Source organism: Varroa destructor, unplaced genomic scaffold, assembly GCF_002443255.2.
Source record: "Varroa destructor unplaced genomic scaffold, Vdes_3.0 BEIS01000001.1, whole genome shotgun sequence".
NCBI classification, from domain to species: Eukaryota; Metazoa; Arthropoda; class Arachnida; order Mesostigmata; family Varroidae; genus Varroa; species Varroa destructor.
The window spans coordinates 14,579,171-14,594,967 of NW_019211454.1; the positions used below are offsets into that span (position 1 = coordinate 14,579,171).

At 39.5% G+C, this 15,797-nt stretch overlaps 1 protein-coding gene and 1 long non-coding RNA gene across 7 annotated transcripts in view; one reads left to right on the forward strand and one right to left on the reverse strand.

The window, feature by feature from the left end:
- Positions 1–234: 234 nt before the first annotated feature.
- Positions 235–15,797, reverse strand: part of LOC111255629 (uncharacterized) — a 61,001-nt gene continuing 45,438 nt past the window's right edge. For 3 of the 5 annotated variants that reach the window (XM_022817785.2, XM_086992591.1, XM_086992600.1), the window contains 13 exons: positions 11,221–11,424; positions 10,649–10,818; positions 10,235–10,361; positions 9,279–9,364; positions 8,587–8,812; positions 7,488–7,571; positions 6,755–7,054; positions 5,601–5,900; positions 5,382–5,405; positions 4,854–5,147; positions 1,799–2,101; positions 1,428–1,469; positions 235–777 (listed from right to left, as the gene is read on the reverse strand). In XM_022817785.2, the coding sequence (XP_022673520.1) occupies positions 515–777; positions 1,428–1,469; positions 1,799–2,101; positions 4,854–5,147; positions 5,382–5,405; positions 5,601–5,900; positions 6,755–7,054; positions 7,488–7,571; positions 8,587–8,812; positions 9,279–9,364; positions 10,235–10,361; positions 10,649–10,818; positions 11,221–11,422 (2,421 nt within the window). In that variant the 5' untranslated portion in view covers positions 11,423–11,424 and the 3' untranslated portion in view covers positions 235–514. Of the gene's footprint in view, positions 778–1,427; positions 1,470–1,798; positions 2,102–4,853; positions 5,148–5,381; positions 5,406–5,600; positions 5,901–6,754; positions 7,055–7,487; positions 7,591–8,586; positions 8,813–9,278; positions 9,365–10,234; positions 10,362–10,648; positions 10,819–11,220; positions 11,425–12,195; positions 12,406–15,797 lie in introns of those variants that run through there. The other 2 variants (XM_022817784.2, XM_086992605.1) reach the window with 2 other exon arrangements.
- On the forward strand, positions 12,031–14,332 carry LOC111255631 (uncharacterized). 2 transcript variants are annotated; one of them, XR_002675584.2, is made up of 3 exons: positions 12,031–12,255; positions 13,139–13,347; positions 13,568–14,332. It is a non-coding gene; the product is annotated as an uncharacterized LOC111255631 (long non-coding RNA). The 2 variants fall into 2 exon arrangements; XR_002675586.2 differs by having other exon boundaries at positions 13,139–13,343.

Sequence of the window (15,797 nt, forward strand, 5' to 3'; positions counted from 1 at the left end):
AAAAAAATTGCCTTTATTTTAAGCCAATAGAAGATGATAAGTAAAAATGCTTTCAGTTGGTGCTTCCAGTTGGTAAAAAATGGTGAAGAAAATTATAATATATACTTACTACTTTGATACTATAATTATAATATCATATTCAACAGCCTTTACCATATACAGACTGAAACTTTTTCCGTTGCTTGAAAATTCTTATTGCAAGTTTGATCAGCAAATCAATAGCAAACACAAGAGGTAAGTCTACAATTTATTATTGAATGGAACAAAAGAAAGCTGCGCATCCATAGGATTACACAGTGGACGTCCACTGCGCCTGAACAAAATGATCTTTAGCAGAAAAATCCAAGACTAACTTCATACGGCACATTCTACATCAACGATATCAGACATTGCAGATCTATTTGCTCGAACGATCTGCCCGCATTGCAGCATAATCAACATCAGAGACGTAATGCCTTCGTCCTTTTCCTCTTCTGCCTTCAAGCACCTTACTAATCTTTGTCGAGTGGTATGCTCATCGAGTCCTTTCGGGGGGTTCACTTCTGGATTTGATTGCACTTTGTTTTGTTTTTTTCGTTTGCTTTCGTTGGTATGTATTCTCTTGCGATTCGGTGAGATTTTCATCTGAGGGGGTCATCGAAACCGTTTCGGGACGTATTATCCGATCGCTGTCATCGTGACAGTGGATATAGAGCTGGTGCACAGTGACTGCGACGGCGAACGTGAGCATGATAAGTGGTATAAAAATAGCCACCCAGAGTGGTAAGGAGATATACCCTGAAACAAGTAGATGAAACGATATTGAGAACGGGGAGGTACAATCTATTGAATTAAGTCACGTCCTATATGATTGGCTTATACCTTCGCTATACCACTTTGTTACTTCGAACGCGTTCTACTCATTAACGAGTGTTTCTTTGTAGGTAGTCTGTATAGTCAGTCATAACATTGGCCTACACAATTAGGAAGAGAGATAAAGTGGCCTAGGTTATCTGGACACACTTTTATCCGCACTGGAAGATGGCAGTTGCCTGAAACAACCCTTAATGACAGTACCAACCGTAAACCTTTCTTTCACCTAATCTGGTTCTCGTTGGGTTTGCATACTGCACTAATTGGCTGTTTTTAAGAAACCTATTCATTTAAAATTATATTTTCGGCATAAAATAATAATCTCGATAGGCTTTTAGCTTTGAAATTGCTTTTGGCATCAACCCTTCAATTTTTTCTAGATATTTTCTATTGCCATCCGCTTAAAAGTTTACATTGTCAACGCATAGACATTATTTGGTCATGTCATCACTGATGTCTTTACTCGAAAATGTGCCATGATTGTTTTAATACCCTGTTAATTTGCTTTAATTTGTTCTCTCGCATCTACGAGTAGTGGGTTACGCACTGCCCTATTATATTCTTGTAATACTTGCCTTTTTTAACTTGTCCAATATGGGATGAGAGCTCGCTTTGTTCTAGAAGAAATTGATTAATGTTAGAAGAAATTCATTAATTAAAGTAACTATTCTACTATAATGACAGAATAATAACATGAGAAGCTGGCAGTGAGTGTATGTGGTAGAATGCGACGTAAATCCGTAATAGGAAATAGGACCCCCGCCTATCTGTAAAAAAAAATAGGACGCCATTGCTTATTCTAAAAGTGAATAGCAATTCGGCTCCGTCTGCGTTTATTTAAAAATTGCCGGCCAGTTTTTAATAAAACAAAACAATGATACGGCAAGCCTATGTACCTATATATGATTTTGAAGATTCGAATTAAGCTCAGGCATAAATTATTTACCAGGCACGGTGATCTTCAACATGACGGTCTTGTTCGTTAGCTGATGTGGCAGAAGTTCGTAGACGGCACTCACTGCAACTTCATATTTTTCCTTGAATTTCAATGGTAAGCTGTAAAATGTTTCAAGAGTGCTATAATACCAGCATGAAACGTTGGCGTTTTTGCAAGCTCGAAGAGCAAAGTAGGCCAGCTGAGGGAATTTTGAGGATCGAGGCTTATACCCCTTCCAATTAAAAGTATATACGGCTGAATCTGCCCCGGTGGCAGTGATGGCAGACTTAATTCCCCATACGGCGAAAGGCTCTGCAGAAATAACATTTGTTAAGAATTATATAGGAAGATGTTACTATTGGATTCAGTACAGCCACAAAATAATGAACAAATAATAATAATAATAATAATAATAGAAATGCCGTACGTCATAGGTAGGGAACACGTGTGATGAATTGTCAGGTCTGCGCATTTAAATGTCACAAACAGTACGTGTCGTTCAAAATGGCCTCCTTTCATTATACGGACCTCATAAGCCATCTAATATTATCAGGTAACCTTGAAATGTTTTTGATATGTTAATGTATAACAGAATTTACACCCCGCCCCCATTGATTGAGCGCAGCGTTGTTAGAGGGTCATAATGAAACCGTTGTATATAGACAGAGCAGCGTGGGTCTGCTATACGATGCCTGCTTCGTAACATACACCCGTATCTGAGGCAATGAATCTGCGCCACTGCGTGGGGTTAAATAATATGTTAGGTACGAATAAGTAGAACAAGAAAGCCTTTAATGAACTTGAAAGAGCCATAAACGGTTTTTTTGTCAGTTATCAAAATGGATAACTCGCTAACGGCTCATCCCTCTAAAGAAGCACGAGCTCTCCAAAGCGACCCTGCTTTATCAAGCTATGCGTATAGGAAACGATATAATGCAATACCCATATTCAAAACATATAGAGCTGCTAAGAAAATATACACGCTTTTTAGTGGATTATAACTCTTTGATTATACTTTTCTCACAGTGTAAAGATAAAAAAAAAAAACTCTCAGGGTTAACATTCAAACAAAGGCCACTTGTCCTAAACGTCCGCTGGAAGTATGACAATACAGCAAAAGTCTAAAGACAGTATCGCAGAACGTGTTGTCGAGGACAAGAACATCGAGAAGCTTCATTAGCGAAGAAAGACTACTATAAAGGTATCGGTAAATATCTCAAATAGGCAATTAAGTCTTGAGCTTGACATCAGCAAATTATTTGCTCATCGTATTTTACAACGCTGTAGATGGAAAGTACCGCTTTAGGGATGGTACATGCCCTCAATGCAATAATATCCACACTGGCAATTTTACCTATAATACCTGTAGAAACGTGAACAGCTTGGGTAGTTTTGCAGGATCTACAGTGTGATGAGGCACTTCAAGCAAATTACTTGCGTCATTTCTCCTGGCAATATTTCTCATGCCAATCGCTTGAATATACTACAAGATTTCGTTATAATACATATTTGGGGGAACTTCAACAGAACGAAGTACCACCGTTATGACTTAAAAGCATACGTTGATGAGATCCTTCTAAATAGATTGGCTAAAGGGAGAAGTCTCGTAAAATACGAGCGGATTTCCCAGACCTGACGTTAATAGACCTTTTCTTATGGGGATACCTTGGAAATAAAATCTACGGCGGAAAATTTAGCATAGCGTAGTAGAAATACGCTATGCTACCGGATTAAACGTCCGTTGAAACGTGTGAATTTATAGCCGTTCGTTGTTAGCGTTGTATCGACTAGAACGGTAATAAATCTGAACATGCGCATTAGGAGAAAATATCATACATTTTTTTGGCAATTTAAGTACTCATTATGCGGAACTAAAAACCAAAACTACCGCCACTGAAAAGGTATACACATTTTTGGGGGCATTCTGTACACGCGAAGCTCCTTTGCGTGACACAGCAATAGTTAGTGCGAGAACAGCTAGGTCTCTGAATGTCTGAATTTACAGTATTCGGAACATAGGGTACGCTGAGTCCCGACAGCCTTAATATTGGTTCCCCATAGTAGTAGTACAGTCGTAAAGTGTTTGTTTACTAAATTTAAGGACACACGCGGTGATTTAGGTTGGAAACTGGGTGTAGGCACACTTCGCTTCGCGCTGGGAGCCGGCTGTCTAGAGCCGTACCTAGCGGCAGTAGAACTCGAAACATTTCTTTCAGTTCTCATATTGAAATCCTGAACACAAGTTATTAAGCTTCTTTAGTTTCCAGATATCTATAGTATACGAGAAAGCCAGGAATAATGCAACTTCCGAAAGGTTCAAGCTGTATTCCGATATAGCGACACAAATCTATAAAGGCCCCTAATGAATTCGAAAGAAGTAGAGTGTGCACAAAGGACAACGTATCCGATTCTCCGGATATGCCGATAAGCCACTATTTCGTTGAATTGAGCCTATCCAATAGGAGAGTTTTGGGATATAATCGAGGCTAAATAGATCCCATTTGGGCAAAGACAAAAACTTCTATGGCGTTTCCACTTTTTTAAGCTTCTTAGGGTGAAAGACCTCACAGCGTCTCAAATTGTTTTCTGTTATGAAACCGTTTATGAGAAGGTCAGTGTGGGGAAAGATCGCTTACAAACCTATAACTGCAAAATTGCTTCCATCGTAGCAGGAAACAAATCTTCTGTTCTGGTTTAGATCGCAGCTAGCACGAGTTAATAGGAATATGAACTCATTTAGTAGAGGTAAAACTATTGTAAATAAAGGCGATAAAGATGTTTCATAAATCGTAGTCATCGATACCGCGGTGATCTCAAGACGATAGCTATATTAGATATAGAAGTAGCTTGCGATACATATTTGGTATAGAATCGGACTTAGGACCATTTTGCCTGCTTACAAAGAAGTGATTTCCGGTATGCGAGATTTAGTCCTAAACTTGTTGAGCTAGACTGCAATGTTGCAGAAATGCGAAAAAAATTACTAGTTTATCTTATTGTGTTGATTAACTAACATAACTAATGGTTATATAATTATGTTGTTATTACATTCTAGCATACTCACCAGAGGGCGGTGCTTTAATACGATGGGTTTTATTTCGAGAAATAACTTGCCCATCCGGCAGGACATAATCAGTCTCAATTGTAACCAAGACATCTTCTTGGTAACCGACAGACAGTGCATACGAAGTCAGGTTACTTTTGAAGGACTCGCAAAGAGACACTTTACAAATAGTAATTCGGGTATCATGGGGCTTCACTTTTTTATAGGGCTGTAATGCCCACGTTACTTGGTAAGCGATGGTATCGCTGTTGAAATCGACAACATGCAACATAACATCCGACGGGGTGGGAAAACCTGTAAAATAAGTAGCATTTATAAAAAAAAACGGGCCCGCAATTGTTCTTTGGGTTGTTGAGCAGGAAACATTAACCTGTATGTACCTCTGCCTAAAGAAATTTCATGACGGCTTTAACACGCTGGATGACAGATGGTATCAGTGGATATATATTTCTATTAATGAAATTTACTCATGGCAATTTTCTTGTGTTTATTACATGTGAGAAAAAGGACTAAAAGTTGTTTACGTACTCTCTTCGTTGGGACCTCTTGTTCCTGTAGGTAATGATTATTATTATTATTACTCAATATTGTCAACGTTTAAATATTTTGCGACCACATTTGGTTGTTGCAATAGAAGCTTTTTAGCAAGAAAAAGGCTAGCGACGTTTAAGATCCGAGATTTTTTAGCCCCTATATCTGAATCGGAGAATGAATGAATGAATGAATTTTTTTTTAATAGAAAATTACCAGAAGTCTTGACGCGCTTTGCATAATTTGCGGTGACCGTCTGGCCTGGCAGCAACTCGTAGATCGTACGAAAATTGATTTTGTAGGATTTGTTGATTAACAATGGAATAATAACAAAACGTTCAAGGGTAGAATAATCGAAACAGTTTGCCGATACTTCACAAATCTGGATGCTGAAGTAAGCAAGCTGAGGAAACTCAGTACTGCGAGGCATAGGAGCCATCCAGGACATTTTGTAAATAAAGCGCGTACGCGAGAAGCCGACGAGGGCAAACTTGATATCTGATACGAAGGGAGGCACTGTAAAAAGGCCAAACTTGTAAGTGTAGTGAAAGTTGAAACTTGTAGGGTGATGATTTATACTAACACGTTGGTATACCTCGTACTTCTTAGTTATTACTACGTTATAACGTTATTGCGTTTTCGCCACATAGCAACCCATGTTGTTTCCAACTTTTTAAGTTGGCCCGTGTACAGATAGGTAATCGGCATAAGTCCTTCAACTTGAAAATCCTCTAACTTATTTTTTGCTTATTAAGGAGAGAGAGGTCCTTTGGTGGAGCAAACACATGAAAAGCGTCTAAATCAAACATAGACCTTCGACCAAGGATATTAAATGGAAAATCTGTGAAGCGTAGTTACCAAAGTCGTGCTGACCGTATCTATAACTTTGCGTTGTGTTTTTGTTCAATCAAACCTTATCCAAAAACTTTAATCGTATCCAAAAAACTACATAATACTGGCACAGATATCCATTGTATACGTAGAGTTTATTAAAAAGAAAAAAAAAATATATATATATATATATATTGTTCCAATACACAAACACATACATAGTATTTCATAGACTAATAAAATCAAGCCTGGCTATGTATACATGTACATACGTACATATACTTTTACACTTAGTGCTATGCTGTAAATGGCATACCCTTTGTTATTCTGATCTGACACATGACAACTACAACTAAAAAAAAAAAACCAGCTACCAAGGGTTTACTGTTACTAGAGTCCTTTTAGAATACTGTCGATCAGAAATATTCACGCAGACGTTCTATACCTGAACTCTACGATGTCGTGAGCTTGCAATACCCGACTTCGATAAGACAGACAACTAACATAGATGTTATCGTACGTGCCGTTAATTACATTACCCCTTGGCGGTGTCGTGATTTGAAATGTGACATTTCGAGCGAAAGACCCTTCATTCTCCGTGAAGTATTCGACTCCCACGGTCACCGTATAGCTACCAGCTCCGTAGTGCAAAGCTATCGTATAATTTGTGTGGTGCGTAAGATTATTTCTACAATAATTTGATGAATTGCACCACGTGATCGTGTAATACTGTTTTGCAGGGTGGTCAAGATACGGGGCAGTCCACGTCACATTGTACTGAATAGACTTTTTTGTGAGAACCTGTATGCGAACCTGAAGATTCTGTACAGTTGGATATTCTGAAAAAGAAGTCATGACACAAATAAATACAATGAACTGTCAACTTTAGGCTCCTATGAATGCCATTAGAGTTATCATACGCCACGAACGCGCTAAGCAGATATTTTTTTTCGAAATTCGGCTAAAATCGTGGCGTTATAAGGTAGAGAGAGGAAGCATTTATTTCGAATAAATTTCCCGCCCTCTAGATTCATTGTGCTTAGCACAATGGCATAGTAGATTTCATTTGTAGTCAATGAAAAAGGAAGCGGACGCTAGAGATAGCTAAAATGCAAGTCGGACTGAAAAACATTTCCGTGTCGAATGTAATGAGAAGTTTTCTGATTAACGAAACTTACTGTTAGATAACAATGAATCGTGAGGCAAAAGAACTTTGTTATTCATTGCACAAGAGCAACTACGTACGGTTGAGGGAGCTGCGTCAGTACTTACGGTCCTGAACCGATGGCATGTCTTTGGGGACTGCAGGCGGTATTGCAGTACTCCGAATGCTCCGTGGACGTCGCTTGGGAGAATCTGAGCAAACCGTATTCAACTAAACAGTTCTACTCATAAAAAATTCACTTTGACTTACAAAATTAATACTATTTATCCTTAAATTATATTTAAAAATAGCAAGCAAAGCGAGAGTCCTTCTAGGACTCTCGCTTCTACGGGATATTAGCGTTAAGAATTGTTTTCTCTACATTTTGACGCTCTTAAGAATGAAAGCGACGTTGCGTTACCTCCTCGTCACGAGTGACTAGATCGAGCAGACGTGTTTGTATATAATGCAAAAAATTTAGATAGATAGATAGATCTCGTAAAGCCACGTTTTAAAGTACTCCGTCTCAGTGTTTACTCTTAAATATTATAATAATTATTATTACATAGTTCTATCCACGGAAACCCTCCACTTTTCAGAATGGCCAAAACAAGATTTTGGTTTTAAATAGTTAGAGTTATATATTTTGATTGTTGACCCTTCCGAATCTTCGTGACGTGCTGAAAGATCGGCTTATGACTTTACAGGGGCTCACCGGATTTGAGTAGAGCCATATGCGTTGAAAAGCCAATATCCGAGTTCGAGTACCACAGTAAGATGCATCATTTGGCGATTAGAAGACAATTTTTCAAGACAAGAAGGGCAAGATTTCTTAACGCTGCTATGGTTGGTCCCTAAAAGGCGCAAACGGCCTATAAGGACAGCGGTATATTGCCAAAGATTGGCAAGGTTTCAGCTCGCTTGTTTTATAGGTCGATGCTAATAGGAATCCTGTAGAGCTGCGTTTAATTTGACATGAACTGGGTGCCGATTCCATTAAGCGTAGTGCCAAGTAGCACATCTTACGTATGGTATTTAGTTAACATGTTAATCAAAACATGTCAATCAGACGCTAAGTAGCAAGCATCGTATATCTAACTTATGTACGCTCCGAGATCGAAAAAAAAAATTTCGGTTTGTGGATTGTTGAGACATATTTGAAAATTATCGCATTAAAACGGCGTGTCTCATCAACATTACGCTGCTGTAACAGACAGAAAAACCTACGGGCTTCAGTAGTGAAATTGTATCGACTGGAAAGTCCGCTGTAAATGGCGCCGTCCACCTCGAACATGGGCGTCACTGCCAACGAGAAAAATGCAAATCTTCGAAGATTATTTAACGTGACGAACGTAGAGTTAACGCATAAAACGTAACGTTTTCCTCCTGGAATTTCCAATGTGACAATGAAGAAAGCCAGCGGTGTTGCTTCGACGAAATCTCTATCGCTCATCTGAAATATCGCGAGGAAATGAGATAAGAGATACTTATCAATCTTAAACGGTCACTCCAAAAATATCTCAGAATTGAAAATAAAATGTGATACACAGCGTTCAGTTGAGTCTATCGTTAACTTATTCTCGCAGAAACATACGCTTTTACATAGAACACTTCGTACTTAGTAAACGATTACCCTTGACAACTCTGCATAAGGATACTCTCGCCACCATTAGGAATCAGATCGGTTGAGTCAGATATACACACGGTACAACAGTTGGCTTTGATTCTGACCATGATTAGTTAGAAGCCAATAACAGACTCTTATGCTATCTAATTTTGCCCACCGTTTTTAGCGAATCATCGTGTTTGCCACGATTACCTAATATATTTCGTCTAAGCATAGCGTGAAATCAATTTGTAAAATAGTAAGTTGATGTAATAAAAAAAAAAAAAAAAAAAAAAAAGTAGATGAATCTTACACGCCAAGATACGGTGACGTTTGTAAGGTTGAGCTCAGTGTTGGACGCGGACAAGACATTGGTAAAGTCGCCGGCCACAGGGAAATCTGTATTAAAACGATACCGAATCAAAATTGATTCACTTTCGGTAGATCTTTGAGCCAAGTACGCTGTACCTAAGCAACCCCTATCCATGTATACAATTCAGGAATGAATACGTTGGAGCTGCTTCTCGTTCACAGAACTCGTCGTTTATAGCTTCCTGAAATTCCTGTGTTAATCAGTCCGAAAATAGTAACGAAATACTACGATTTCTGTATATTTCTACAGAAAGTAAGCAGTACGTAGTACTCGGTTGTTACGAGGCATCTTGGGCAGCAATGCAATCTAGGGTTCGTTTTTCCAGTTAAGTAGCTCTAGCAGGACGCCAGATGCTGGCTGGTCGAGTGCTACGTGCGTGTTAGTCTTCTAAAATCTTGTACAGAACAGCTAGGTCGACGATGTGCATGGTAAAAGTGATTGGATATTAGCTGCTCTATTGAAAATCAATGCGACGATAGGTACGTCCGCATACCGATATCATCCTTAAGGCAAGCAGTAGTATAGTTGTAGTCCTACCGATTTTAAAATGTCTTTACGAGGCTATAGAAAATAGATACATGTGTCATCTGAAACGCATCGGATTATCAGGCAGATAGTTCCTATCGACAAGAAACAGATTGTTCCAAAATACCATTTGGGTCTCTCGCGGATAGCTATGAACGCCAACGTTCATGCAGATATTATGCTGTCAACATAAATCGAAATTTTTATCCCAAACAAGGCTTATTGACCTGCGTAGTGTCGACAGTAAAAGTATATCTATACTCACAAGCTGTATGAAAGTGAAATTATATATGGAAAATATACGTTCCTTTTACGTGCATATCCACGTTTGACGACGTACTAAGTTACAGTTAATAATAAATGCCCCTAACCATATGGCAATGTAGAGAAACTAATGGCGGCCGGTAGTGCGACGTAGCTGCTGACATTGAAACGAGTCCGAGCGATAATGATCAGGCTATACTTGGATGCATGACTCGGTCCTCGGAGCTCTGCAATCTGCAATATCGCACAGGGGAGTGTGCCTCTAATTGATTCGATATATCCAAATAGGGTTTAGATTTAGAATCAAAAGCGTATTTTCAACCGTTCTAGAAAAGATTAGGATTATCGTATCTTCGATTTTTTTGCTGGTAAACCAAAGCGCATCCATCTACGTTACCGATATACCCAGCGGTCGATTAGTAGGACAGGTTTAATACATTAATTTCGAACTTAAGAAGCATGTAAGTGTCAGCGAATTCAAAATAGATCATTTCCCATGCTTATTGATTTGTCAACAATACCGCTTTATGTCGTGCCGCATCCAGCGGTTTAATCGGGCAACTTTCGTTATAATTCCGGCAGATCGTCAGATTAAGCATGTCAGATTTAACTGACGCCGATTTATAGAAGATCGTTACGTTTGTCGAAAGGTACGACGGACTCAGTTGAACGGCTTCGATTGGATGAAAGTCTTAGATATAGATCCCCGCACAACCAACAGAACATTCCATATTAGGCTACTATTACTACAAGTCTGAGGTGGGGGGGGGGTCATACGTTGATCATTGTGTTTGATTAAGATATAGGTAACTAGCCGATATAAGTACTAACCAAAAAGTGTTGTACTCTTAAAATGTATGGTTCCTATTTTTTTGTGGTTCGCCAGCATTGCTTCATGGAGCGTCCTATCTATCTATCTATCTATCTATCTATCTACAAAAAAGAGTTCGGCTGGTTTTTAGAATCTGAATAGTCAACAAGCCTATTGATAAAAACATTATATACGTACTTCTGAGCCCAGTGTAGATAACTACACTCTGTAGTTCAGGCCCACGTGGTTTAAATCTGTCGCTAACGTTAAACTCATACTTACTCCAGAACTCGAGATTTGATAACGTTATTAAGGTTGAACTCTTCGACCTGAACGGACCATCTCGTTTACGACTCGTATCATTTATGATTGTATGGTTTACATTACGATCCTGCTTGGCGCACGTTCCCTTTGCTATCGCTGACGAAACATTCGCATACTCCTCTCTCGTTTCGATCCCTGCTACTAATAACTGAGTGGCCATACCTGAAAGGATGAGTGATACGATAACAAGGACAAATATAAGTTACTACTTTTTGGGTTCGGTAATCAGCCGCGCGACTATGTTTTGAAACAATATTGGTATTCAAAAGAGAACAGCCTAATTAAGTTATACTGAGAATTCAATTGTGAACAAAGTTAGCTAAACTATATATATATATATATATATATATATTTTTTTTTTTTTTGTGCTATGTTATAGATACAGACATCGATTGCCTAGCTTCTTACACAGCTGGGCGAGTTACATGGTTAATAAACTTACACGTTAACCATTTTCTCATTATAAATTGTTGCTTGGCCAGTTTAATGAAGGCCTAGTGACTAGTACACAACTTGGCGTACATGGCATTCAATTATTACAAATAACAACTTATTTTTTTAAGTTGTTGTTATTAAGTCATTATTTCCGTTGAGTAACGAAAAGTGAAAAATACAATCTCAAATTGTCGCACGGAACAATGCTCAATAGGTCATTGCCCATCGGCAACGTTAAAACCGTCGACGTCATTGGAACTATGTGTGTTTTCTCACTAATGGCGGGCCAATTTGAATAGGTTATACGTAAAACCGTTGTCGTGAAAATGCGATACGACGAGGTTCTTGTACTATCTTGGCAAAAACGAAGTTTTCTGTGACCAAGTTAAATTTATTTCCAGGAATTTCTATTAGAAACAAAGTGCTATCAACAAGTGGCCAAAAACAATAGCGAAAAATCAGTGTAGACTGTACAAAACGAAACTGTTTAATACGCACCAATAACAATGCAATATAAAAGTAGGAAAATTAATCCGATGCTCTGATGTGACATCTGAGGTATGTACCGGATCTCGAGTTAACTCGCAGTCCTCGTCGAACGTATACTTGGCATAGAGAAAGTATTCGTCTTTTAAACTTTTTCTATAAACCCACAGAGCGTCTAGTAACGGAAAGAGCAAGCATAGTGCCTATATGATCAATTGATTGCTTTTAGGCGAAATGGGGACACCACTAAATATCATGGGGTTGTTGAAGTTTGGCAAGATTCTCGATTAAACTACACGGCCAAGCAGACGCAACGAGAGCCTGTGACGAACGAAGTTCACCGGCTACATAAATTTAGGAAATAGTCTGACGACACTCTGGCCAAACCGATAGTAAACACTTCATCATCAGCTTGTATCAACCAGTTCTCAGGTGGTCAACCTAACCTAAATGCACAAATAGTGCAACTAAACGATACGATATGGTAGGATTCTGATATTTTGAGATGATAATGGGTTTGTTAGCAAGTGCGTTGTATAGCAGACATCGTTATGCGTATCCATTACCAAGCGTAAAATTGGAAAATTTTAAAAACAAAGAACTGCACCCGCCAGCTGCCGTTCGAATACCATTATTGACGATCAACACGATGGGGCCTTTTTACGTTTAATAGGCCACTAATGCTTCGACATACAAACTCTAACTGTAGATATACGTACATATATACATAAAATCCGTAAAAGTGCGCTGCTTTCACTAATGGAAAGAACATTTCGAGACGTTTTATGTATGCGCCCGGCCTTTTTTAAGTGATCGTGTACGACTGCACGTTAATAATCTAGTGACGTACTAACCTATGTGAGTAAAGTAAGATATTTAATAATCTTATTGTAAATACGAGCTATATTCTCAGCTGTGTTGAATAAGAAGGTACGTATTTGCGGCTTTGTTCAAGATTAAAACTGTCCCACGACTAGTCCAGTGACATCTTCGTCGTCTATCGAGTGATTATTTTTACGCTCGCGGTTCGAATGGCGCCATTTATGCTACCTAACCTCGAGCCGGTGTCGTTTAACAGAGGTGCTCCGACTGGAAGGCCATCGACGACCCGAAAAAATCCTTGGGCCCCGTTGGGGTTGACTGTGCGTGTTCCTGTATGTGTAGGTATATATGCACCTTGCAGCTGGCCGAGAGCCATCTTTTGAGTCCATGAGTGTACGAATTTCTATATACCTTATTACCTACTATTACTTATATATGTAATATTACCTAATACATAACATATTATTATTACCACCACTCAACGACATTCTCCTTCTTCTCGGTCAACCTTCTAAGCTACTGCGACGATTACGTGCCAGTGCCGTTATACGTTCGTTTACAGTGGAATCGCCAGATGGTCCTTCGTTCCGGAGAAGCAGCAGTACAAGCAGCGAGAACAGCGGGAGCACCCCCTACTACGAGCACTAATGGCTGTGCAACAACGAACAATTCGGTTCATGCGGCAGGCGTTCGAGCCATACCAATCGCGTGTGATGAGATAATCTCTTCATCGTAATGAAAATGCTCTATGCTATGAAATATGAGGCAGTCAAGCAATAGCTTCTCTGCTGCTACGGGCCTGCTGAGCATAACACCATCCTTCAAGGATCATGCGGCCACCGCGAATTGCGCACTACCGACACTACGAAGGACCGGCCATGCAGGAACTTTGTACGAGGAGGAGACGGTCAACCTATGGCCGCTTCCTTGCGTTCGTAAATCATGAATCGCAGACCAGTGATCACTGAGACTCAGTTGGCCTGTTCAGAGGCAGCGTTTTCCGAGCAGGCCTGGTCAGTGGAAATCGAATATCTCGAGTAAAAGCTATGAAACAGCCTAATGAGAATTATTTCTGACGTGACTGCAGGCAGCAATGGCGGCAGCAAGTGGTGCTTTGGTGCTTCGACGATGGGGGCTGAATCGTCTTGGTTGTAACGCGATATCACGTCAGACTACGCTAGAGGGCGGAAGGGCAAACGTCTGTACGGATTCGTGGAACTCGAGAGGGTGATTTTTCAAGACTATTCTCGTCAAAAAAATTAGAGATAATTGTGACAATTCTACCAGTGGATCTGTAGTGGATAGTGCCCGCGTTTTGACACTATTCATAACAAAATAATTTTTGCTATCAGGTAGCTGCCGTGTTGTTATTAACATCTCCTAATTAGATTCAAACAGGTGCACGATATATCGTGAAATTTGTATTTAGCGGTTCCGGCCATAACGTGATAAAAATGTATGAAATCCTAATGTAGATACTAATGTAGCACGTCTGGGTGATATATTTTGCTGGTATTACACGGCGATTCTGGTTCGCCAGGTCTACTGGTATGCCATCTCATTCGTGAAAACTCATTGACAGAAGCCCAGAGGTCCATAGCCAGAACCACCACTAACCTTTTTTTTAGTAGGAGAATGATTTGGTTAGCTAAGCCGTAATCTTGCAAATCATATCTTGTACTCAATATAATTTCGATGGCGTGCTCTCATAATAACGCTTCGAATTACGCGTTAGCTGCTCATTCAGTTTCGAGCTGCCGTCATTGCGTTGTACACGTTGAGACTGGGGACAGCTGCCTCGATGCTTGTCAAAGGCACGTACACTGCACGTAACATACACACCTGCGTACAATCTGCGCGTAAAGAAAGTTTTTTTTAGATAACAAAATTTGCCCTGTTTTCGACAGCTTAATACTATGGTCAGAGTACTACGCCTAGTATCAGGAAAGCATTCGGAGTTTATGTTGTTCGGACACATATCTCTAAATATACTTGTAGTCTCTCATCATCCAAATACAGATAAACAGAACTTGTCCTGATCGAGTCTCATGTCAGACACTGATCTGGCGTCTTCGTTTTTGAGATTTACGTCGATTGAATTTATGTAGCCTAACCGTCAGCTTTCGTTCGCAAGTCTTCCGTTGAGTCGCATTTATCTGAGAATTCCGCATAAATCATAACCTACCTCCACGCCCACTAACAATAGCACTGTCTATTAGGGTATGCTATAATGAATAGCTGCTCTGAGCACTATGTTGTGGCCTTCTGATCGCTACTAGCCTAAACAAATAAAAACTAACCCTTGATTTCGGAGCCATCAATACGGTTCTAAGCGTCGTTTCGGTAACGTTCAGTATTTTACCGATCAACGGGTCGTTTTGTGGTCAAATTGCCTTTAGTGACTGGTTATTAATTGCTCTAAAGGAATAAATAGAACTCTATTTGTGATGCTATCAAACAGAAGCTGCCTCTGACGCTTCCATGCGCGTTAATGTACATATATATATATATATATATATATATATATATATATATATATATATATATATAGAATATGTATCTGTAATTTGAACTTTGAATTTCCTCTCAAAACCTTGGGCTCTAAATATTAAGGCACACCGATTAGCCAAGCATGTAATAAATCGCGGCGCGACTGTCCCACGTTTGAGTGCACGAATCTTTAACAATGTTTTTATCCATAAAAGTTAATGAATGGTACTGACTGGGGTAGGGTTTATGTTTGGCACTGATCGGTAACGGGCAGTCCTACTGTGATAAAGCCAACACGGACA